This window comes from Acomys russatus, chromosome 3 (assembly GCF_903995435.1).
Source record: "Acomys russatus chromosome 3, mAcoRus1.1, whole genome shotgun sequence".
NCBI classification, from domain to species: Eukaryota; Metazoa; Chordata; class Mammalia; order Rodentia; family Muridae; genus Acomys; species Acomys russatus.
In genome coordinates, this window is record NC_067139.1 from 71,741,726 (window position 1) to 71,765,541 (window position 23,816).

Genomic DNA, 23,816 nt, shown 5'->3' on the forward strand with positions numbered 1-23,816 from the left:
AGAGAGCACCAGATCGCATTATAGATGCTTGTGAGCCACTATGTGTTTGCTGGGAATTGAACTCAGAACCTTTGGAAGAGCAATCAGTGCTCTTAACCTCTGAGCCATCTCTCCAGCCCTAAGAACTCTTTGTAAACATAGCTGTGCCCTACCTATATTACCTCAGTATATTACATCACTGGGACAAGTTCAGAGCATCTCAAAATATCTGTAGGAAATATGGTCTGAACCTGTCCCACATACCTAAAACTGCTGAAAGTACCAAACCTGAACATACTATGGGTGTTTTTTGTTTTGGCATACCTATGATAAGAGTTTTATGGAGGTGGTGGTATAGCTTGGTGGTAGAGCACTGGTGTAACATTCTTGAGACTCTAAGTTTGAGCCCCAGTACCACAAAATAAATAAATAAATAGCCAGGCATGGTGGCGCACGCCTTTAATCCCAGCACTCGAGAGGCAGAGGCAGGTGGATCACTGTGAGTTCGAGGCCAGCCTGGTCTACAAAGCAAGTCTAGGACAGCCAAGGCTACACAGAGAAACCCTGACTCAAAACAATAAACAACAACAACAACAAAAAAATAGTTTACTTAAAAGAACTTAGCAAGAATTAATAAAATAGAACAATTGTAGCAATACACCAAATAATTAAGGTTTTTTGTTAGATTTATGTGTATGATTGTTCTGCCTGCATGTGTGTGTGTGCACCACACCGGGGCCAGGAGCCTGCGGAGGTGAGACGGAAGCATCAGAGTCACTGTCCTGGAGCTACAGGTGGCTGTGAACTAACCCCCAATGTGTGTCTTCTGCAAGAGCAAGTGCTTTTAACTTCTGAGCCATCTCTCCAGGCCCACTAAGCCTTTACGTGTGGATTCCCAAGCTTACTCTGGTTTCTAGTAACTTTAGATTTTATTTTTATTTTATGTGTATGAGTGTTTTATCCACGTGCATGTATGTGCACTACATTACAATGGCTGCTGGCATCCAAACTCTGGTCCTTTGGAAAAGCAGTACATGTTTAAACTACTGAGCCATCTCTTCGAACCCTCCTGTAACTTTAAACATGATCGATCTTGTTTTGTGAAAATCAAAGGAACCTTTACTCTTTTTTCCTTTTTTTTTTTTTTTTTTTCTTTCTGTGTTTTCAAGACCGGGTTTCTCTTGTATTCCTGGCTGTCTTGGACTCATTTTGTAGACCATACTGGCCTAGAACTCAGAGAGATCTGCCTGTCTCTGCTCCAGAGTGACCTTCACTTTCTTAGGACTCCATTTTCCTTTCCTGGTGTTTCTCAGCTTCTAATTGGCTACAGAAAGATAACTAATACCAGTGTTACCAACATTTATTTCCTAATCTGTGTACAATAGCTTCTTAGCTTTATATACACCTGGGCCAACACATGGGTTTACACATGAGAATTTATCTCCTGTAATAGTGAATAATATTCTTTGTTTATACTTAATAAATGTGGTTTTGGGGTGAGGTGTGGGTATGTAAGCAACCAAAGCTCACACATGGTCTTAAAGTCTGAACCAAGAGTGCTTAGTAGTTAGCTTCAGTGTTTGTGCATCATCAGCCTCAGTTTTCATCTGCTTTCAAATATCAGAGGAACAATGAATTCATTTCCGTGAAGTTTATTGACTGTTAGTGGTGGCAGAGAAAATTCCATAAAAGAGCAGATTCCACATGGAACAGCAGGATGGGAGCCCTGAGCTGGTGAGGGGTGCTTTGGAGTGGGAACTTGAATGGTGGGAAGGCAATAGCTCCCACTCTTTACCCTCCCCCCATTGCCACAAGGATGCTGGAATAACAGCTGGGGCATCCTGTCCAGCATCCCCTCTCAAATTGGAACCAGAGAGGGGAGATCACACAACATAGGAGGAAACATGTCACAGCTCCTCTGTCTCTCCATCCAAGGGGATACCAATATCCACATTGTAGTCTACAGGCTCCCCAGAACTCAACCAGGGAATAGGGGTTCGATTGAAAGAAGGCCTGTTGGAGAGGTTCTGGTTGTAGAGAACCAGGGGTTCACTCAGCAGAGGCCCCAGGTCAAACTTGGGCATCTGGAAGGTCATACGTTTGGAGGCCTTCTCATATCCACCATAGGGCATTGCTGTCCTGAGAGGGGAAACATGTTACATTACTAACAATCAGAATAAAAGAAATAGTACTTATCAATGAAATATTACCCTGTTTCAAGGGAGGAGAGTATACAAATCATAATGACAGATTGCTTCTGTGCTCCTGGACCTTCTCCCTTACCACCCCACTTACCCAGCTTGATGTCTCTCCAAAGTTAGCGATGAGAGGAATCTAGGGATCCACATGGTCTCATGGACAGTTGTGACATACACCACCATTTTAGAACAAGTGGCCTCAAATACTATAGAGTCAACAGTATGAGACCATCTTAGATTACAACTCCACCCTCACCTCAAATAGATAGTGGCCAGGAGGACTTAACTACCAAGTGCAAAAGCACTTCTGCAGATCTTCCTCAAGTTGCTCTCACACAGGTCTCCTATTTATTGTGGCCTGTGGATGCCCAATTCTAAAACAATAGAAACTTGGAGCAGGGAATAAAGAAATAGAATTATCCTGCTGGTACAGTAATGGCATTGTCGCCATGAATGGAAGGGAGGAGAAGCCTCCAACCATAAAGTGGCATATCCCCATTTTACCTTCAAAAAAAAAAATCAAAATCAATAAATCAGTGTCCAAACTGCTGATGAGTGAACTAACAGAGATCTGGCTTCCCAGCAAATCTTTCCTTTGCTGCTATGAGACGAGACGAGAGAAGAGGGCCTCCACGAGGGTCCCATGTTCCTCCATGGCCCCTTAGCCTCCTCAAACATCTGAACTACAATCCCCAACCAAGTAAAGCACAGTACCACACAATGGAATACATCTGATCATCCTGTCCCCACTGTCCTACCTGTTGAAGGACTTGTATTTGGGGAGTTCAGCTTTGGCCCCATATGCCAACAGGTCAATGCCAAATTCCACTTTTTGCTGAGGGTCAACCCCCATAGCCCGATCCCATGGGGAAATATAAGTCTTGAACACAGTGATATGTTTTCCTTCTCCACCTGCCTGGTCACCTGGTGGCCGCGAGAGAGAAACGTAAGTCAAATAATAGCAGCTATTATTAGTAGCTAATGAAAGCTAATCCCGTGTCTTAGCACTAGGGAAGTTGCTGAGTCTAGGGGCTAGAGGTGACATCCTGGAAACTGTGTATAGTTTGTAACATAATGGTAGTCGGGGGTGAGATTTGTGACTCAATCTGAGAGATCAGAAAAACAAATCCTAAATGATAAGGCTGGGAATCCTTCCAAGTCCAAGATACCTCTGTCTTTCTCTTCCCATATTTCAGCTAGGGCTAGGGACATCTCTGCCCTGGGAACTGGATGCCTTACTTCTGGAGAGAGTACTTGCCTGATCCTGGCTCTCCAGCCCCTGCTGTGCCAGGAGCTCCTCCTCTGCCAGCCTGGCCCCCAGAACTGCCTGCACCCCCAGCTCCGAACCCAGAGCCTTGCTGATGGTGGTGTTCAGAGCCATACTGTCCAGCAGAGCCACTGCCCCCAGCCTGGCCTCCGCTGCTGCCCTTGCCATAGGAGAACCCCTGACCAGCTGTCTCCAGCTGTCCTCCCACTGTGGGAAGAAACTTCTGGAAGTGATCCTGAAAAAGAAAATACAATGCAAGAGGAAGGTTAGCAATGGATGTGGAAAATAAACAAAGACAGAGGTTATGTATACAAGGAGGGCATGACAGACCTAAGGACCAGTCAGAAAGAAGACCCTAGATCTTTGAGAAAAATCCTCCCTAATAAATGCATAAAGAAGATTGTCTGTCTGAGGGAATTACTTTCCTGGAGAAGGATGACTCCCTGACTATACCTCAAGGTAAGTCAGCTGATTTTTCCATCCCCTTTCCTATCCTGACGAGGCAAAGCAACCAAGACATCTACTCAACAGGAAAGTGCAAGGATGAGTTTCCAGAGAGAAGCCAGTTTTCATTTGGGGGGGGGGTTAAAAAAAAGTCTCTGTCCCTCCCCTTCACAGTCTGCCCAGCAGTGAGAGCTCTCCGTGCTCTGCCCCTGTCTCCCCCTCTCCTCCTGAATGCCTATCAGACTAGAACTCTCTCACAGTGAAACTGTAGCAGGTGAAGCAGAGGAGGATGGCCAAAAGGGCAACACTGGTTTTGGCTCCAAAGCCTAAAAATAACCCCACCAACTCCTTGAGGAGGCCCTCCTGGCCACTGTGTGTCCCCCACGCTCCACCCAGTGTAACCAGACCCAGCACAGAGGAGGGCTTTTGGTCTCCTAAAGTTAGATATGACCCATTCAGCACTTTTACTCTGATCCTGCATAAGGGCTAATGACAGACGCTCCTGCCTTGGCTATGTTTTGTAGGCATCTATTTCCACTGTCCTCCCCCAGCCACGCAGAGGTGGAGGAGGAGGAGAGGAAATGGAGCTGGTCCCCTCCTCCTCGGTGGTGGTAACGTCCTGTCCTGTGCCTGGCCTCTCTCCATCCCTACTTCTCTTTCTTCAGAGAAGCCTGATTAGAAAATGTATGATCCAAGCCGGGCATGGTGGTGGTGGCGCATGCCTCTCATCCCAGCACTTGGGAGGTAGAGGCAGGCAGACTGCTGTGAGTTCGAGGCCAGCCTGATCTACAAAGCGAGTCCAGGACAGCCAAGATAACATAGAGAAACCCTGTCTTGAAAAACAAACAAACAAACAAAAACAAAAAAAAAGAAGAAGAAAAAGAAAGAAAGACTGAAAAAAATGTATGATCTTAAAGGAGGAGTTTAGTTCCCCCGTTTGGCATCCTTAAAGAAGAGATGAGAACAAAAAAAAAAAAAAAAAAAAAAAGCCTGGGCATGGTGGCACACACCTTTAATCCCAGCACTCCGGAGGCAGAGGCAGGCAGATTGCTGTGAGTTTGAGGCCAGTCTAGTCTACAAATCAAGTCCAGGACATCCAAGGCTACACAGAGAAGCCCAGGTCTTGAAAAAACAAAAATTTTTAATTAAAAATTTAAAAAAAAAAAAAAAAAAAAAAAAGAGGCCAGGCATGATGATGCACACCTTTAATTCCAGCACTCAGGAGGCAGAGGAAGGAGGATCTTTGTGAGTTCAAGGCCAGCCTGGTCTACAAAGCGAGTCCAGGACAATCAAGGTTACACAGAGAACCCCTGTCTCAAAAAAAACCAAATAAATAAATAAGAATGATTCAAAATGAAGATGGTTACAAAAACTCATTAAACTTTTCTAACATCAAGAGATTTAAGAAAATTACAGACTGCCACTTAAGTGTAATGCTTAGGTATATAACGATTTTTAGTATAAAATATGCCTTAGATATTTAATGGGATGTGTTTACATGAAGAAAGTATTTCTGCCGGGCAGTGATGGTGCACGCCCTTAATACCAGCACTTGGGAGGCAGGGGCAGGTGGATCACTGTGAGTTTGAGCCCAGCCTGGTCTACAAAGTGAGTCCAGGACAGTCAAGGCTACACAGAGAAACCCTGTCTCGAGAAAAAAAAAATGGGCTGGAGAGATGGCTCAGTGGTTAAAAGCACTGACTGCTCTTCCAGAAGTCCTGAGTTCAATTCCCAGCAACCACATGGTGACTCACAAACCAGCTATAATGTGATCTGATATACACTGTATACATAATAAATCTTAAAAAAAAGAAAGAAAGAAAAACAAACAAACCCCCCCAAATTAAAAAGAAAGTAGGTTTTTTTGGTTTTGTTTTTTTTTAAGATTTATTTATTATGTATACAGTATGCACCAGATCACATTATAGGTGGTTGTGAGCCACCATGTGGGTGCTGGGAATTGAACTCAGGACTTCTGGAAGAGTAGAGTAGAGTAGTCAGTGCTCTTAACCGCTGAGCCATCTCTCCAGCCCCCAAAAAAGTAGTTTTGGGGCTGGAGAGTTGGCTCAGCGGTTAAGAGCACCTTGTCTGCTCTTCCAAAGGTCCCAGGTTCAATTCCCAGCACCCACATGGCAGCTTACAACTGTCTGTAACTCCAAGATCTGACACCCTCACACCAATGCACATAAATTTAAAAATTAAATAAAAATATTTTTTAAAAAAGAAAGTAGTTTTATGTATTTAAACTTACAATATAGCACACTTTTAATCCCAGTACTCAGGAGATAGAGGAAAGCAGAGCTCTGTGAGTTTGAGGCCAGCCTGCTCTACTTAGTTCCAGGCTACCCAGTTTACATCTTAAGATTCTATCTCAAACAAACAAAACCTTTTTTTTTATTTGTTTGTTTATTTTGTTTTGTTTTTTGAGACAGGGTTGCTCTGTGTAACCTTGGCTGTCCTAAACTCTCTTTGTAGACCAGGCTGGCCTCAAACTCACAGCGATCCGCCTGCCTCTGCCTCTCAAGTGCTGGGCTTAAAGGGGTGCACCACCACGCCTGGCTCCTAATTTTTACTATTCAAAACTTATATTGGTTTTATGTCCAAAAAGTTACATGTTACAGGCAACATATTTCACAACTATTTGTTGCAAAAATTGTTCTCAAACTCACGAGCAATCCTCCTTCCTTAGCCACCACAGTGACCCAGCTCCTTGTATAAAGCTGGAGGTCATATGTAACTGGGTGCTCTCTTTAGGTTTTTGTTGGGTTATTGTTTGGTTTTGGGGGTACTGGAAATGAAACCTAGGTCCCACTCACCTTCTCTGCCACTAAGCTATACAGTCAGCCCCAAGATTCCTTTTTTTTTTTTTTTTTTTTTTGGAGACAGGGTTTCTCTGTGTACCCTTGGCCGTCCTGGACTCACTTTGTAGACCAAGCTGGCCTCGAACTCACACGATCCACCTGCCTCTGCCTCCCGAGTGCTGGGATTAAAGGCGTGCGCCACCACCACCCGGCTCCAAGATTCTTTAGTTTTAAATTCTTGTTTTGTTTTGTTTTATGTCCCCAGGACACAAAGGTCATAGTTTACTAAAAAAATTATTCATTGTGTATCTTTTGTTTTGTTTTTGTTTTTTGAGACAGGGTTTCTCTGCGTAGCCTTGGCTGGCCTTGAACTCAAATCGGTCCACCTGCCTCTGCCTCCCAAGTGCTGGGATTAAAGGCGTGTGCCACCACGCCCGGCTTCATTCTGTATCTTAACTTCAATATAGAGGACTGGGTGTCCTGTGCTTTATCTGCAAACCTATTTTAACACTTACCCACACTGGGAAGGAATTTTCTCCCTCTGGGTGTGGTACTCCTCCTTCCTGCCCTGGCTCTAGGATAGGGACTTAGCTTCAGACATGACCTGTAACCCACCCTACAGATGTTAGGAACTTAATATATGCAGGGGCTTAGTGAGTTTCTCATCCTCATGGAGAAGAGATGGGTGGTCTTTGGGGAGATGGGGGCCTACTAAGAGCCTGCCAGGAAAGACACCGGGCTCTGAGGCTGAGTGATGTCCATACTCACCATGGAGCTGTCAGAGAAGACATCGGGGTGGTTCTCATAGATAAACTTCTCCACCCGCATCTGCCGCAGCTTGAACATCTTTGAGCCTCGGTTGGTGAGCAGCGATAGCTCCTCCAGCATCACATCCCTTGGGACACTGATCTTCTTCCCCAGGTTCAGGCCGGAGCTCTCCCGTCCACCTTGTCCGGGAGGTGGAGAAGAAACGATAAAGAGAGAAAACTAGGGCTCTGTGGACTGAGGAGGGAAACACCACCCACAACTGAGTGTGTTAAGAAAGAGATCATTTCAGGGGCAGGTGCTGTTGGCTGACCAAGGTCTGTCTTATTTAAGAGACGGTTTCGTCTTGTGTGTCTTTGAAAAGATCTGTTTATGTCTTAGATGTGTGAGTGTTTTGCCTGCGTGTGTGTTTGTGCACCATATACATGCCGGATGCCCTCAGAGGTAAGAAACAGGGCTCAGATCCCCTGGACCTGGGGTTACTGATGGTTCTGAGCCACCAAGTGGGTGCTGGGAACTGAACCTGGGTCCTCAGCAAGAGCAGCAAGCGCTCTTAACCCCTGAGTCATTTCACCATCTCTTCAGCCCTGTGCATGCGTGTGTGTGTGTGTGTGTGTGTGTGTGCAGTTGAGACAGGGTCTCACTAGGTAGCCCTGACTGACCTGGAGTTCACTATTAGACCAAGCTGTCCTTGAACTCACAAAGATCTGCCTGCCTCTGCCTCTGCCTCTTCCTCCTGAGTGCTAGGACGAAGGCAGGCACACCATACACAGCCCATGAAAAGCATTTATTTTTTTCAGATTGTTCGTTTTTATTTCATAAGTTTTTATTTCCTGGTTTGGAGTTAGAACGCAAGGGAACAAAGGTTCGTGGCATATAGAGTTGGGGTGCTAGAGAAGTAAACAGGCCCGAAGGGGCAACGGGCTTGGCGTGAAAGACACAGAGCAAGTGTAAGGGAACGTCCCAGGCAGTGGCCAGTGGAGAAAGCTGACAGGTGCATCCCACGTGCAGTCGGTCCCCCATGCTAAATACAGATTCTTGCCTTCTTTCTTTTTTTCTTCAGTGAGCTCTGGCTCCAAAGGTATCAGGAGAACTTCACACTTGGTAGCTTGTGTGCATCCCCAGGGAGTGTGCCTGTCCAGTTTCCTATTTTAAATGCTTACACAAGTTCCCTAGCACTTAGAAAGAAATAAGGAAGTTAACCGTTTGGTGAGGCCTAGCTTGTGTCCTCACACATACCTCCCTACCATGGGACCTGTCTGTCGTCTTGGGCCTGGCTGCGTAGTGCAGCACAGTGTAGAAAGGCTGGGAGGCTACAGCGTGAATGTCCAGTTCTTCCTTCCTCCTCCTCGCCTTTCTTACCTCTCCCATCACCCCTGTCTCCCACACCCTCCATAGCTGGACTTCCTCTTGTTTTTTCACTCTAACTTCTACCTGGCATTATGTCATTTCTAAGACTGAGTCAGGGATGCTCTTAAAAGTCCTGCATCTGGCCGGACACGGTGGCCCACGCCTATGATCTCAGTATTTGGGAGATGGGGGCAGGCGGATCTCTGTGAGTTCCAGGCCAGCCTGGTCTACAAAGTGAGTCCAGGACAGCCAAGGCTACACAGAGAAACTGTGTCTCGGAAAAAAAAAAACAAAAAACAAAAAAAGAAAGAAGGAAGAAAAGAAAACCTTACCTCCAGTGAGTTCCATGATCAGTTTGCTGGATTTCCTCCTCTTGTTAGGGGCTGGGGTTCCGGAGAGCGGCATGGTGCAGATGGATTTGACCTGGAAGAAGTGGGAAGCAGGCTTCAAGGAAAGACAGGGGATGGGAAAGGCGAATGTGTGTGCTACAGCAGTACTTTTTGTTGTGTGTTTGGTTTGGTTTGTTTTCTGAGACAGGGTTTCTCTGTGTAGACCTGGCTGTCCTGCAGTCACTTTGCAGACCAGGCTGGTCTCCAACTCACAGCGATCCACCTGCCTCTGCCTCCCGAGTGCTGGTATTAAAGGCCTGCGCCACCACATCTGGCCCCACAGCTGTACTTCTTTTTTTTTTTTTTTTTTTGGTTTTTCGAGACAGGGTTTCTCTGTGTAGCCTTGGCCATCCTGGACTTACTTTGTAGACCAGGCTGGCCTCGAACTCACAGCGATCCGCCTACCTCTGCCTCCCGAGTGCTAGGATTAAAGGCGTGCGCCACCACGCCCGGCCCCCAGCTGTACTTCTTAACTTCGGGTAGAAGACAAAATTTCTCCAGGTGTGTGTGTGTGTGTGTGTTTTCTCCAGTCTGAGGATTGTACTCGAGGCTTTATGCGTGCCACAGGCTCTCTACCACTACGCTACGCCTTCCACTCTCAGGGTTTCACAGAAATGCGTTTCCACAGAGGCTCCTGTTTTCTTTTGAAGCAGGTCAAGAGGTAGAGCGTTACCCTTTCCTTGCCTCTTACCAACCCATGTGTCCACTTTCCACAGGAATGAGGAACACGGCTGGGCCTGAGGGGGTCTTTAAAAGACTACACTGGCAAGACAACGCACCCAGGTTTCTTGGGCCTGGCATGATTGAAAGTCCTTGTTTGTATTGGGATCTCAGGCTACAGCTCTGGCTGCAGACTCTGGGGTCTCCTCCTCAGGCTTCCCTCAAGGTCCAAGAGGGGAGAGAAATGTTCTGCTAGTGTTGAGGAGACTCAGCCAAAGTACTCTCCATAGGAAGAAGAGCTTGTTGTTCTTTCAGGAGGCCAACTGGAACGTGGCCTGAGAGGTCATGGGTGTGTTCCTTGCTTCCTCAAGGCACTCCTCTCCCAAGCCGCAGAGCTGGCGTGGAGAGTGAACTGAGGGCATTTGAGCTCTGACAGATGTCAGTTCAGCAATATCGTGCATGGCAGTAGAGGACAGAAACAGAGTAATAAGATCTTGCTGCGGATGGGGACAAACTAAAGATACGAGCTCCACTCTCTCCTCACATTCATGCAGGCTTCTGTGGAGGAGTCCTGCCTCACAAACACAACGGCACACTGCCAACTTAGTGCGCTCTCAGACCACCCCGTCCCAGTTGTTAGGTACCTCCCCACACATCTCAATTCCTCCCGGCTCCTTAGGTCCCTTTCTTTCCAACCCTGTGGCTCCAACCGGACAGCTGGGAGCTGAGCGGAGATAAGAGAGGCCACTCCCCGAGGATGCAGAATCATGACTGCAAACACAGAGGTCAGAAGAGTGGGCTCCGGGCCCCTTCATGCCACAGAGCCGCAGACTTACCAGGCGCTCAGTTGGTGGTCAGCTCTCCCTGGGGTCCAGCAGCTTTGGAGGACTGGGCTGCTGTGACTGGAGAACCTGAGCTGGCCAGGCGTAGGGGCAGCACCGGCAGTGGGGGAGGGAGGGTGGTTATTAATAGCGACGATGAGGGCAAGCAGCTCAAATGGCACAGGGGGCACTGAGACCCTGGAACCAAGATCCTGCCCTGCTCTCCTGATGCTCAGTAAGGGGGAAGGCCTACAAAATGTCCCACCAAGTTGTCTGAGCCAAGGATCAGTTAGCTGAGGGCGTGTGCCTCCTCTCTGCACCTTGAGCCTTAGATCCAAAGAAGCTTTTCAGAGGCAGAGAGGAAGCAGACAGTAAGTGGTGGGTACGGATTAAGAGTAGGTAAAGGAGGTGGGCGCAATGGCGCTCACACACACCTGTAATCCCAGCACTTGGAAACAGAGGCAGGCGGATCCCTGTGGATCCCTAGTTTGTGGGGGCGGGAAGCGGGGGGGAGGGGGGGGAGTAGATAAAGGAAAAAACAGAAAACATGATTTGTGTTCCTCTCAGTTCCATTCCGGACCAGGGATAGAGGGATCCGTGGGTGTATTTAGGGGTGGGAGGGATTAAGGCCCTAAACTGAAGACAGGATGGAATTTTTCACAGTGATGCTGCTTTTTTCTTATTTTTTTATTTTTTAATTAATTATTTATTTATTGTGATGCTGCTTTTAAACTTCCTGAATAGGTTGGCTTTTTCCTCTGAGAGGGTTAGATCTTGGCAGGGTAAGAAACCAACTTAGTCAGCCCCAGTGCATGTGATGTGGTGGAGGCCTGTCAGCCTCACTCTGCTTTCCTCTCCAGTGGTTCTTAACCTTGTAGGTCATGACCCCTTTGGGAATCAAAAGACCCTTTAACAGGGGTAACTTATCAGATATCCTGCATATCAGATATTTAGATTACAGTTCATAACAGTGGCAAAATTACAGCTATGAAGTAGCAATGAAAAAACTCTTATGACACGCCTTTAATCCCAGCATTCAGGAGACAGAGGCAGGTGGATCCCTGAGTTCAAGGCCAGAGTGAGTTCCAGGACAGCCAGAACAACACAGACAACCCCTGTCTTGAAATAAAAAAACAAACAAATAAATAGTAATAATAGTAACATTCATTTTTATGGTTGGGGTACAACATAACATGAACTGGATTAAAGGGTCCCAGCATTCAGAAGGTTAAGAGCCACTGTCGTAGTAGCTACAGTGATACCCTAGCCCCTCATCTTCTGCTCATGTTCTGAAACCAGCTAGTCGGGCTGCCTAAGGAACTGGCTCTGGGTGGGGGAGGGGGAGGAGGGGGAGGGGGGAGGGAGGACAGTGTGGGGGGGGTTAATTTAGTAAACATACATTTCTTGAGCCCAGCACTCAAGGGGCAGAGACAGGTGGATATCTAAATTCCAGGGCTACACAGAGAAATGTCTCGTCTCAAAAACAGACAAAAAAATTCTTTTTACACACGCATCATTGTATCGCTCTCATTCACACCACATGACCCTCCGTTGGTCCTACTCCTCACAGGAAGCTTTTGAAGCTTCCAGATGTCCCCTATCCCTCTCTGAATTTCCCCACCCCCACCCTTCCTGACCACACCCTCCTTCCATCCTATTCTTATCATGCTTAAACTGGGGGTTGATAGTCCGTCCCCCCCCACAGCAGGTGGCCACTGCCCAGACCTTTTATCTTTGGTCCATTTCCTCCCAACCCCAGGAAACAGGAAAAACGATAAATAGTGAAAAGTAACTTTGTTATTACAATTATATTCCTGTCAAAAAACAAAACAAAACTTAAAAAGTCTGATCTCCTATGACCAAATACCTGAAATAAAAAATATAAAGGCATACTATTTAGCCTATGGAGTCTCAGCCCTTTCGTTGGAATTCTCAGACTCTGTACTTGGAAGCATCTGGTTATTGGCACAAACGTGCCCCCTGCTGGTTAGATAAATAACGACACTTTCCTTCTCTGTCTTTCCAGTCAGTGCCCAAATCCCCTTTTAGTCTCACTCCACATACTCTCTTTTCTCCCTTCCTCAGCACCCATACCTGCCATTATATTCCCTTCTCATGATTGCCAGAAAAATGCTTAACACAGTTACTTCCTCTTGGGAGCCAGGAAATGTTGATGGCACAGGGTTCCAACAACCTTTCCAATTACTCTCAGCTAGGAGGCTGGAGAGATGGCTCAGCCATTAAGAGCATTGTCCGCTCTTCCAGAGATCCTGAGTTCAATTCCCAGAAACCACATGGTGGCTCAAACCAATAATTTGATGCCCTTTTCTGGCATGCAGCTGTACATACGGATAAAACACTCATACATAAAGTAAATAAATCTTTAAAAAAAAAAAAAAAAAAGCTTCAAGGCTGGGCGGTGGTGGCACATGTCTTTAATCCCAGCACTCAGGAGGCAGAGGCAGGTGCATTGCTGTGAGTTCAAGGCCAGCCTGGTCTACCAAGTGAGTCCAGGACAACCAAGGCTACACAGAGAAACCCTGTCTTGAAAAATCAAAAACAAAACAAAAAGCTTCAAAAGCTTACTTTCAGCTGTGCAAGCTGAGCCTTGCCTCGGAGGAGTGAGCTTCGGAAGAGGCTTGGCATGGAAACTGCAGGAAGAGGAAACCAGAGGAGTGGGGAAGGCCATTAGACCAAAGCAAAATAAATGGTAGGGGGCAGGGGACAGGATGAGAAGGCAGGAAGAGAGACAGAGGCGAGAACAGATGAGCAAAATGGATGAGGAAAGACAACAAAGAAACCAGGATTGGGTATAAAACCAGAAGCAATGACAGCACCAAGTTGTGGGCATACGTTTATTCTTCTGCACAAACCAAAGAATTGTGACGTGAAATATTGCAAAGATCGATTTCCAGGTGAAGCAGAAAGCATGGCTGCTGGTGTTCATGGAAGGTCAGTCCTTCTGGGAGCAGAAATTAGGGTCTGAAGCTGAAAAGGAAAAAGAGCTAGGCTTCTACAGGGAGGGTGGGGTGAAAAAGAGGTTTGGGCTCACTGCTTCTCTGTGGCTTCCTGGTTCCTCAGGAATTGCTGCAGAAGGGTGGAAGGTCAGACTCACCGGAAGGAACACATCCATATTTGGCATTTAACATTTAGCACACATCCTCACACCTTTGCTCTAACAAATGCACGCATTCTTCTCCTGAGCTCAGCCTTTTCCCCATATCACCTCACACATGGTTTGTTTTGTTTGGGTTTTTTGTTTGTTCAGTTGTTGGTTGGTTTTTCGAGACAGGGTTTCTCTGTGTAGCCTTGGCTGTCCTGGACTCGCTTTGTAGACCAGGCTGGCCTCGAACTCACAGTGATCCGCCTGCCTCTGCCTCCCGAGTGCTGGGATTAAAGGTGAGTGCCACCACCGCCCAGCTTCATAGTTAGCTTCTTGTCAGCCATCTTTTCTCTCTCCCTCTTGGTCACTTTTGCTCATCTCATCCTTGCTCTGGGTTTTTGCCTCACTCTCTTCATCCACTCTGGCTCTACCCACCATCCGTCCTGACTGAGACTCATTAAGCAGTTCAGAGGAAATTGTCTTACTTGTTCAGCACAGGACTCTGGTTGCTAACTTCCTAAAATCCTTGGACTTCAAGAATTCTTGGTTTATTCCAGGTCTAGTTTGTATAACTAGTTTGTAGACCCATGAAAATTGTCCCTGCCCGTCAGTCTTGTCAGAGTTCATATCTGTACATGCACAGACACTCCTCTCTCAGGAGTTTTTCTGCAGTTAAGCTCTTGTCCCCCATAGGACTCCTTAAAGGGAAGCTATCTGACCCTTCAAGTAGGAGGAAAAGAACTCCCCTGTTACCTTCGCCTCAAGAGACGCGCATGTGTATACGTATTTGATACCTTTCCAAAGCAGATCCTAACCACACACATTTGTGAAAGCACACACACACACCCCCCACACATACACACCTAGGCATATACCAGCTAACCTAGGAGTGAGGGTTATGGAGTATGAGGGGCTCAGGACACACTTCAGTCCTTCCGTCGCTTGCCTCAAAGGGAGCTTCCTGCCTGAAATCTCAGTGGTCACTTTACTGTGCGCTTTTTACCTAACACTAATGCTGCCCACAGAAATACAAAAGCAAAACAAAAACAAAACAGAGACTTACTGAGATCTCTGGGTGGGGAAGCCAGAGATCCAGGCAAGGGAATACAGAGAAGATTCCAAAGCAGAGATAATAGGCTAAAAAGCATCAGTAGAAAGGTGAGAGAGCTCAGGGGAGATACTATTTCTGGCAAGAGGCAATCAGCCTCAGATGATGAGGGGTCAGGGTCGGGGGTGGGGTGGGGTGAAGCTGGTAGGACAAAGCAGAAAAAACTTCTGGGAGTCTAAATTCCATTACTTGGTCCTGGGACCTATTCCCTGCTCACTGGTGCCCTGCCCCAGGCCTCCAGACATGCGCCTGCAACCCTGTTCTAGTGGCTGAGAACCGGGGCCTGGCAACTTGGAAACCACAGGAGCTGGGGGTGGCAGCAAAGCCCCTGGGAGACTCTTGAGGATAGTCTGGGTTAGTGACAGGGGGTGAGGTCAGCTCTGCCCTCCAAATAGGTTCATCCAAAGTGGTAGCCGCTCTGGGGACAAGCACAGTAGGAGCCAAGGGCTCTGCAGTGGGCTGGGGTGCCGGAGTGGAGAATCTGCGGATCTCCTGGACTCGGGTAGTTTTGGGAGGCCCTGAAGTGGGACCAGGAGTTGGAGGAACCTCGTCAAAACAAAACATGGCAGTTTTAAGTTGGTACGGCTGATGCCGCATGAAATCCAGGGCCTTGATACCCTGCTTGGGGGTGGCCCGAGGTCCCTGGGATTGGGCCTTATTGGGGAGAGTTCGGGAAGCTTGGGGGAAGAAGGGTGAGAGGAGTGGGTTGTAAGCAATAGGAGGTGGGGCGCGAATGTTGGGTGAGTATTTCCACGATGGGGGCAGTGAAGGTGTGGGGGAAGGGCTTCTAGGGCGAAGGCCAGGATTAAAGCTGGAGCCAGGTGTAGCTTCCACCACATACCTGTCAGCTCGGCTCTGCCGCTTGGCAAATAGCTCCCCACCCCTCCCCTGCAGCCTTGGGAGGTCAAGGATTCCAGCCATAGGGGTCGACCCGTTCACTAGCCCATCAAGGAACTCTCGAGATGAGGGTTTAGGAGCTACAGGGGGCGGAGTCTTAGGCGTTGTAGGGGGTGGGGTTTTGGGAGCTATTGGAGGCGGGGTTTTCGGTGCCACTTGAGACAAGGTCTTGTAAGTCCTGCCCCCTAGTGGCTGCATGAAGTTACAGGCTTCAGCTCCAAGGCTTAAAGCGTCCTCCTCTGGACCAGATTCCGCACCGCCAGCCCGGGGCTTTTCGTCCAGGTTCTGCACCAGCGAAAGCAGCTCGGGGTTGGGCGAGTTCTTCGGCTCTTCCTTTCCAGGCCGGAACATCTGCTTCCGGGTGCCCCGGCGCCGGGCCTCCTGCAGGATGCCCGTGCGAGCAGCCGGCACAGAGATGCGCTGTTCCCGAGCGCTGGCCGACTCGGGGGTCACGGGGCCGGACCCCTCCGGGCGCGCAGAGCTTCTCAGAGGCGCCGACAAGAAGATGGAAGCGGTGGAAGTCATGGCAGCCGCGCTAGGAGGAGTGGGAGGTTCTGGGGCACCTCCTGGTGTAACGGGCCGGCTCGGGGCTGGGATGTACAGGGAGCTGGTAGCAGTCACAGGACCGGAGGAACGTGGGGTGCTAGAAGTCCCAGAGAGTGGCATGTGGCTGGGTACAACTGGAGTGAAGCTGGGCCCCGGCAGAGGGGCTGCGAAGGGGGGCGGGGCGGGGCTGGTGCCTCCCAGGCCTTCGCTCACCTTCTTAGGGGCTAAGGGTCTGAAAATCACTGAGGTGGTACCTGACCTTTGCCCTTGTAAACCTGGGGTAAAAGGCCTCGCTGACCTGTTGAAGATACTTGGCGCAGGGCTGGGGGCTCCACCATCCGGGAAGAAAGGGCTAGGGCTGGCTGCAGGGGCCGGCAAAGGGCTGAGCGGGAGCACTGATGCCTCTGGGGGAGCACTCTGAGCTCGAGGTGGTGACTGCAGACTCTGCCCATTTAGCATGGCGGCTGGGCCCACCTGAGTCATCTCCTGCGTGCTGGAGGCTGCCCGCTGGCGCTGCTGTTCAAAGAGTTGGACGCCTCGCCCAGAGACCTCGCTCAGCTGCCCTCCCAGCCCAGAGCTCTGAGTCTCTGCTGTGCCGGAGCCCGCCCTGGCCAGCTCCATGTCCAGATAAGGGCTGTCCCAGTCGGACTGATTGGTAAGGCTGCGGGCGTCCGAGAAGGCCTCTTCATCCAGTTCTGACTCACTCGTTGGGGGGATGCCGTCCTCCTCCTCTGTTCCTGTCCCAGCTGCAGCCCCGAAACTCACTAGGGTGTACTTCTTGGCTCTCTGCCGCCGTTTCTTGAACATAAGCACCCCCTTGGAGTGAGGGTTGGGAGCCGCAGTTAGCAGGGATGCAATGGTCCGGCATTTGGTCTTGGCCTCCTTCACGCTCTTTTCTTGGAGGCTTTCTGCACGTTGCAGTTCTGAGGAGATCAAGAGGAAGATTGATCAGGAGGCTTCACAGCCTATTCTAATCGTGCTCCCCAAAGCTTTCACCTGTTTTTTTCTTTCACTGAAAGGACCTACAGTGTCTCTTGCCTCTGGCAAAGTCCTCAGACTTGGAGATAGAGTGGGGGGTAGGGGCGAGGTGAAACCAAGGACAGGACAGAGACACTGTCCACAGCACAGCTCTATTCCCTCTATTGCATTCCTTTTTTCCAGAAGAGCCTTATCCACTCCGCGCATTCTTCACCTGCTCTGCTTTTGACTGGCAGCGGAGTGGGGGAGGTGTCACTCTAAGGCAGGCAGGAAAATCAGGCAAATCCCAGAGAGAGAGCAGATAAGAAGGGACATGCCACATGTACACAGATTCTTTTCTTTTTCCCTTCAAGACAGGGTTTCCCTGTGTAGCCCTGGCTTTCCTAGACTCACTTTGTAGACCAGGCTGTCCTCGAACTCACAGCGATCCGCCTGCCTCTGCCTCCGAGTGCTGGGATTAAAGGCGTGCGCCACCACGCCCGGCTCATATTCACGGTTTCTTACTGGCCCAGCCTACATACACACCGGTTCACATATACAAGCACAGTGTTGTCTAATACACTTATAAACCTACATGCTCCAGGTAGCTGTTCCCTGAGTTTCCCCTGTAGATTTTAGAACTCTTGGCCCTCCCAACTGCTAGAACATTCCTTTGTGCTTCATACCTCCTGCTACTCACATCCAGGATAATCTTGGATCCAAGATGCAGACAAAGCCAAAATGCTGCTCTTCGAGGCAACCCCCTAAATCTTTAGGAAATTTCAAGGTCACCAGGTAAATAGATTCTCCTTTGTCGCAGCCAGTGCTGGCACTGGGATAGGAAGACGGCTTTGGAAGCTAGAACCGTTTCCTCGCCCATTTGCCCAGTCTTCCAAGCTGAGAACTCAAGAGAGCACCACCATCAGGTGGGCATGAGAGGGTCTGTGGTGTGCAGGACGCTCTTATGCCCTGTGGGCCTGAGTAGGTGGGGCCAGGAAGCGGGAAGGGCTGCCCTGCTATATGAGCCCGCCCTGGACATAGATACTCTCTTTGTCTTTGGTCCCCAGTTCCTCCTGGAAAATTCTTGACATTCCATCTACTTTCCCTCTCAAGATACCAAGCTGTTTTCTAATTAGGGACCTCATTCCTTTTGTCCCCACGTGTATACCACAGAATAGTCCTATCCGGCAGAGAATAGACACAGGAGTCAGAATTCAGTTCTGGGGCCATTACTTCATGAGGATGATAATGGCTCCCTCCTCCCAAGATCACTGTGAACACAGTGAGGTGAGTCCACTGAGCGTTCAGCACACTGCTGTAAGCAGCCACGTGCTTTCCTGATGTCAGCTGCTCATGTACACCACCACCTTCCTGTTCTTACACATCTCCCAGATTTGCACATATATGCCTTGGTGCATCCCTAGTGCACTCTCAGTTCTCACTCTTTTCCTGTGAGTTTCCCACAGAACACGTTGTCATAAGCCCCTGGCCGCATGCTCTTAGCACCGACCCATTCTGAGAAAGGGGTGGTGACACTTCTCTGGAAGAAAGACTGTCGAAAAGAGAGAATGAGAGAGTATGACCTTTCCCAAAGACCACCCTTCCTCTTCCTACACTGCCACTCTGTCACCCTAGCCCCCAGCACTCTCTCCATGGGGACTGTGTAGTAGTACCTGCGTAGAATGGGTCCTGGAGCTCAGGAGCTGGGGCTTTGTCACAGCCAGCTTGGCTGAGGGGCTCTTGGCCGATGGGATCGGTGGTCTCCATGCTGAGAAAGGCAGTGCCGGCTGGAGCAGGACCAGCTTGAGCCACCCCCAAGGCCTTTTAAAGCCCCTTTGTCTCGTCCCCAGAGCTGGCAGCTGAGTGAGGTCACCGAGCTGTTTTTAGAACCTGTCCCCCCTCCCTTCTTTCCCTGTCCCACAGCTCCTAGTGTGATAGACATGGGCACCTGCCTCCCCTTCCCCTCACCCCACTCCCTCTGAACTGTGAGGTCTACTTGGCTAAAAATAAGCCTGAGCCACTAAATAGAATCTTTGCCCAGCATGATGGGAAGGCAGGGAGTGCTAAAATGAGAGTTAGGGATAAGTATGGGATCTTGAGCATGCAACTGAATTTTTTTTTTTTTTTTTTTTTTTTTTTGTAGGCCGTGGGGATACTCTCAGGGTGTCAGACTACAAAACTCTGAATTGAGAATCAGAATGGTGGAAGAGAAGAAAGGTAACTAGAGAGCGAGTCTTTAGATTTCAGAAGTGGCAAAAAGGGGTTCTGTGCCAGCACTCGGGAGGCCGAGGCAGGTGGATCGCTGTGAGTTCTGTGGAAGGGGCACGGGAGGCACAGGACAGAGAGAAACCTCCCTAGATTCCGTTCCTGTGTAGCTCACAGCAAAGCAGCAAAAAGCCTGATATGAGTGGAACTGGCTTTTTCGGCCCAGGTGACGTAAGAAACCAACGATCCTTCCCTTTCTCAGCTCCTACCTTTCTAGTCCCCAGGGACCCCCATATGAACCGGCAGGTCCCTAAGGTAGCGCTCATGCTGTGCCTACAGTTGACATCGTGAAGACCCCGATGGCCTTGCCCTGTTCTCAGGCGTCGGCTCCCCTTCCGGAATCCTTCTTTCTCCTCCTCTATTCTGACATTCAGCAAAACAACACCACAACCACCCAGCAAGTCAATCCCTTCCCCGTGTCCCTCCGTTGTCTGTTCTTAGCTTGGACTGAGCCATTAAGTAAGCTAGTTATAAAATAATAGTTTTCTTACAGCGAAGATAACTAAGGACCAGGAACACAATGATTCTTCTCCTCTTCCTTACTCTTTTTTTTTTTTTTCCAAGACAGGGTTTCTCTGTGTAGCCGTGGCCATCCTGGACTCACTTTGTAGACCAGGCTGGCCTCGAACTCACAGGGATCCGCCTGCCTCTGCCTCCCGAGTGCTGGGATTAAAGGCGTGCGCCACCACGCCCGGCCCCTTCATTACTCTTCTCAACTTGTCCCAAACCCTGTTTGCAGGGAACACTGGGTAGGCAGAATGTGGATTTGAAGGCACAGATTGAGAACAAAAGGATTCAGGCACTCACTGGCTTGCTTGGCCTTCTGGGCGTAGGTGGTAGTGAGGTCTTCTGCCACTGGGTGGGGGACAGGGCCCACCATAGGGATGAGATGAGGGCCAGGCCGGAGTGGACCATGGGGTAACAGAAGTGCTTCTGCTGGTGGCGGCTGGAGGGCTGCCCCTTCCTCCCAAGAAGGCGAGCTCACACGGCTGTCACCCTGGCTGGGAGAGCCAGTTTTAACAGGTGCTGGTTCTGCAGGGCTGTCGGACAGGTACACCTCATCAGGTGGGGCTCCTGGAAGGAAGGGCCTTGAGGGACACCGACGGCGAGTTCGGCGGGGCTTCTCTTGTGTAGCAGGGCCATCAGCGTCACTGTCGGTCTCCCCGTAGTAGGCTTCACTGTCGGGGGGTGAACGAAGGCTCCCAGGCTGAAGAGCCTGGGGAACAGGAGCACCTGGGGGCTCAGGACTCAGTGGAGATAAAGGTGACATCACCTGAAGCTCCCCTGGAGATGGAGAGCTCACAGCCCCTTCATCTGCTGCCCTAGATGGAAAAGATAACAGAATTTGAAAGCAGGAGCTACAAAATAGCAGCTCTGGAGGAGATGAGGGGCAAGGCAGTGAGGAAAGAAGAGACGGGCATACACTTGGAATAGGTTGGCCAGGAAGAAGAGAAGTCTGAAGACTTTGAGGAATCTATAATAAGGAGAAGACAGGCCAAGGACTGAAGTCGACTTCAAATGCCTCCTCTCATCCCTTGGAGATATATACAAACATTCTCCAGCAGAAAAATGTAATCAGGGGCCAGGCGCGGTGGCACACGCCTGTAATCCCAGCACTTGGGAGGCAGAGGAAGGCTGCTGTGAGTTCGAGGCCGGCCTGGTCTACAGAGTGAGTCCAGGAGAGCCAACACTACACAGAAAAACCCTCTCTCGAAAGACCAAAAACAAACAAACAAATAAAGTTAAGTAAATTGGAAAAGATGCTTGTTAGTTACTGAAGCCAGGCCAGTAAGGCAGAGCTAAGGCAGCCAAGGAGAGACCTAGGCTAGGGAAAGGGAAGGGAGGACTCCATACCTCCTCACAGTAAGGACAAGCTGATGCCCTGAGGCATCGATGAGAGTCATGGCCCTGGCATGGGAGAAGCTGGTGCAGGAAACCCCGTTGATCGCCAAGAGCTGGTCCCTTTCTCGGAGTCCTGCTCTGCCAGCCTGGCTTCGTCTTCGGATCTGAGATGTTGGAGGAGAGATTGTAGATCGTAGGAAGTTCCAGTTGGGGTGGAATGAAAGGACAAAAAGGGCTCATGTGAGAGGCTTTGTTTTTGAGGATTTGGGGGAGGGTAAAAAGGGTAGGGAGATGTCTAGGGTGCAACTACAGGCTGACGAGAGGCATCAAGATAATCATGGGGGGGGGGGCTGAAGAGATGGCTCAGAGGTTAAGGGCACCGACTGCTCCTCCAGAGGTCCTGAGTTCAATTCCCAGCAACCACATGGTGGCTCACAACCATCTATAATGTGATCTGATGCCCTCTTCTAGCACTGTATACATAATGATAAAAAGTAAAACTTAAAAAAAAGATAATCATTGGCTGCAGCAGGTATGAAGGAAACTGCGTGGGGGTGAGGTCTTAGAAATGATGAGTTCGCAAGATCTTCTTCCAAGGACAGTATCTCTACTGGGCAAAAGTCCTTTTCTAAGCCTTGAAATCCCAGGTGCCATTATGTGTTAACATTTTAGAATGGTATTCCAGACTGAGGTAACCCAGCTGTATTCTGGAAGGTGTGACATACGGCTAATCTCTGTTGAGCTCTTACTGCACTGGATGAAAGATTGCACTTAACTCTTAGGAGGGGTTGTAAAGCTGCTACTATTATTATCTGCATTTTACAAACCAGAGAACTAAGTCTGTAGGGTGAAGCCATAAGGCTAATGACTTCATAAGAGAGTCTAGCACCTAGTCTTGCCTAGTCATGCTAGGGTATGACTTAGAGAAAGAGCAGCAACACACTGAAGGCATTGGCAGGGTAGGGCAAGATGGGCAGGGCAGGGCAGGGCAGGGCAGGGCAGGGTTGGGTTGGGCTGGGAGAGACTGTCTTAGCTTGTCACACATCAGTTAAGTTAGAGAGAAATTAGAACCTTCCCTACATTCCTAGAGTTTAAAGTAGAGAGGCTTACACACATCGGGGAACAGATACTGGCTGACCAGACTCAGCCTTTTCTCCTACATTGCTGAAGCAAGCCCTTCCATTTGCTCTGCTCCCTGAAACCAGGACTGGTTTTGCTAATAATCCTCTAGGAGCTTGTGGTCACACTCTGCTCCCCTACAGCCTTGAGCATGCTTACCTGCCCACCCCCTCTTCTCTACAGCCTCCCACTCCGCCACCCCCATCCCCCAGAAGGCCACCACATGACTCTCCCCAAATTCCCCTGGGTTCCCCTTCTCCATGAAACATCATTTCAGGGGCTCTCCCTTACCTTAGACACCTGTAAGGGTTTCCTCTGTTCGGCCCCCCCCTGAAGTCGGAAGCCCCATGGTGCTCCCCCTGCTAACGTGACCTGCACCTCCTCCTCAGCACCCATCACACAGCTTGGCCTGTGGCCCCGGAGTCTGGGGAGTGTCCCTGAGAGAGAAGTTGAGGTGCTGGTACCCCGTCCCGCCTGCCTGTCCGGCTGTCTTGCTCCTGCCGACCCAGGCCTGCCCCCCCCCCCAACACCACACACCACAGGCATGCAACTTGGACCTGGGATCAGTACAGTCCAGTACACATGTTCTGTCAATCACAGCTAGCTCAAAATAGTTGCCTGCTGTGGTCTTCTCCCTCCCCCAACTGTGTTACTCCTAAAGCTAATTATAGTACAAACTTCTGCCCTCCATGTCCTCCCTTCTACTGCATGGGCCTTTTAGTCAGGACTCGGTATCAGGGTCTTTTTAACTACGACCTTTCAGGCAGCGTGCCTTCCCCCAAAGATTGTGAACCTACTTTTTTGCAAAATGACATCAGCTTCAGTCCCAGAATTGGCAAGAAATGATGAGATTTGCTCCATAAACTCTTCTGGAGAGACTGCTGCTTTGCTGTTTGAACTGACTATTTTGTTGTTGTTGTCGTTGATTCGGTTTGGTTTTTTTGAGACAGAGGTTTCTCTGTGTAGCCTTGGCTATCCTATCCTCCCTTTGTAGACCAGGCTGACTTTGAACTCACAGAGATCTGACTGCCTCTGGGTCCCCAAGTGCTGGGACTAAAGGTGCTCGCCACCATGCCCGGCATGGCCTTACTATTGAACCAGGACCTATTTGTGCACTGCACAGTATGCTAACCATGGAAAGGCTGACTTTTGTGAATAAGAGTTTAATCCCAGCACTTGGGGGACAGAGTCAGGAGGATCTCTGAGTTCAAGGCTAGCCTGGTTGACAGAACAAGTTTTGTTATAATACAAGAATTGTCACACACAAATCACTGGAGCACCAATCTCAGTGAGATATTGATGGTT

The 23,816-nt window shown here is 49.3% G+C and overlaps 2 protein-coding genes across 4 annotated transcripts; both read right to left on the bottom strand.

Moving 5' to 3' along the window:
• Nucleotides 1-1,605: 1,605 nt before the first annotated feature.
• Nucleotides 1,606-15,750, bottom strand: Myoz1 (myozenin 1). 2 transcript variants are annotated; one of them, XM_051142659.1, is made up of 6 exons: nucleotides 15,727-15,750; nucleotides 9,137-9,227; nucleotides 7,458-7,636; nucleotides 3,436-3,679; nucleotides 2,936-3,101; nucleotides 1,606-2,118 (listed from the first exon to the last, which is right to left on the bottom strand). In XM_051142659.1, the coding sequence occupies exons 2-6, from the start codon at nucleotides 9,207-9,209 to the stop codon at nucleotides 1,887-1,889; spliced, it is 894 nt and encodes a 297-aa protein (XP_050998616.1). In that variant the 5' UTR covers nucleotides 9,210-9,227; nucleotides 15,727-15,750; the 3' UTR covers nucleotides 1,606-1,886. The 2 variants fall into 2 exon arrangements, with proteins under 2 accessions (XP_050998616.1, XP_050998611.1); XM_051142654.1 differs by lacking the exon at nucleotides 15,727-15,750 and adding an exon at nucleotides 10,690-10,797.
• Synpo2l (synaptopodin 2 like) lies at nucleotides 15,050-23,006 on the bottom strand. 2 transcript variants are annotated; one of them, XM_051142627.1, is made up of 4 exons: nucleotides 22,803-23,006; nucleotides 21,405-21,556; nucleotides 20,358-20,872; nucleotides 15,050-17,251 (listed from the first exon to the last, which is right to left on the bottom strand). In XM_051142627.1, exons 1-4 carry the CDS (start codon nucleotides 22,905-22,907, stop codon nucleotides 15,099-15,101), a joined length of 2,925 nt encoding a protein of 974 aa, XP_050998584.1. In that variant the 5' UTR covers nucleotides 22,908-23,006; the 3' UTR covers nucleotides 15,050-15,098. The 2 variants fall into 2 exon arrangements, with proteins under 2 accessions (XP_050998584.1, XP_050998585.1); XM_051142628.1 differs by lacking the exons at nucleotides 20,358-20,872; nucleotides 21,405-21,556; nucleotides 22,803-23,006 and adding an exon at nucleotides 18,959-19,179.
• Between the last annotated feature and the right edge of the window lie 810 nt (nucleotides 23,007-23,816).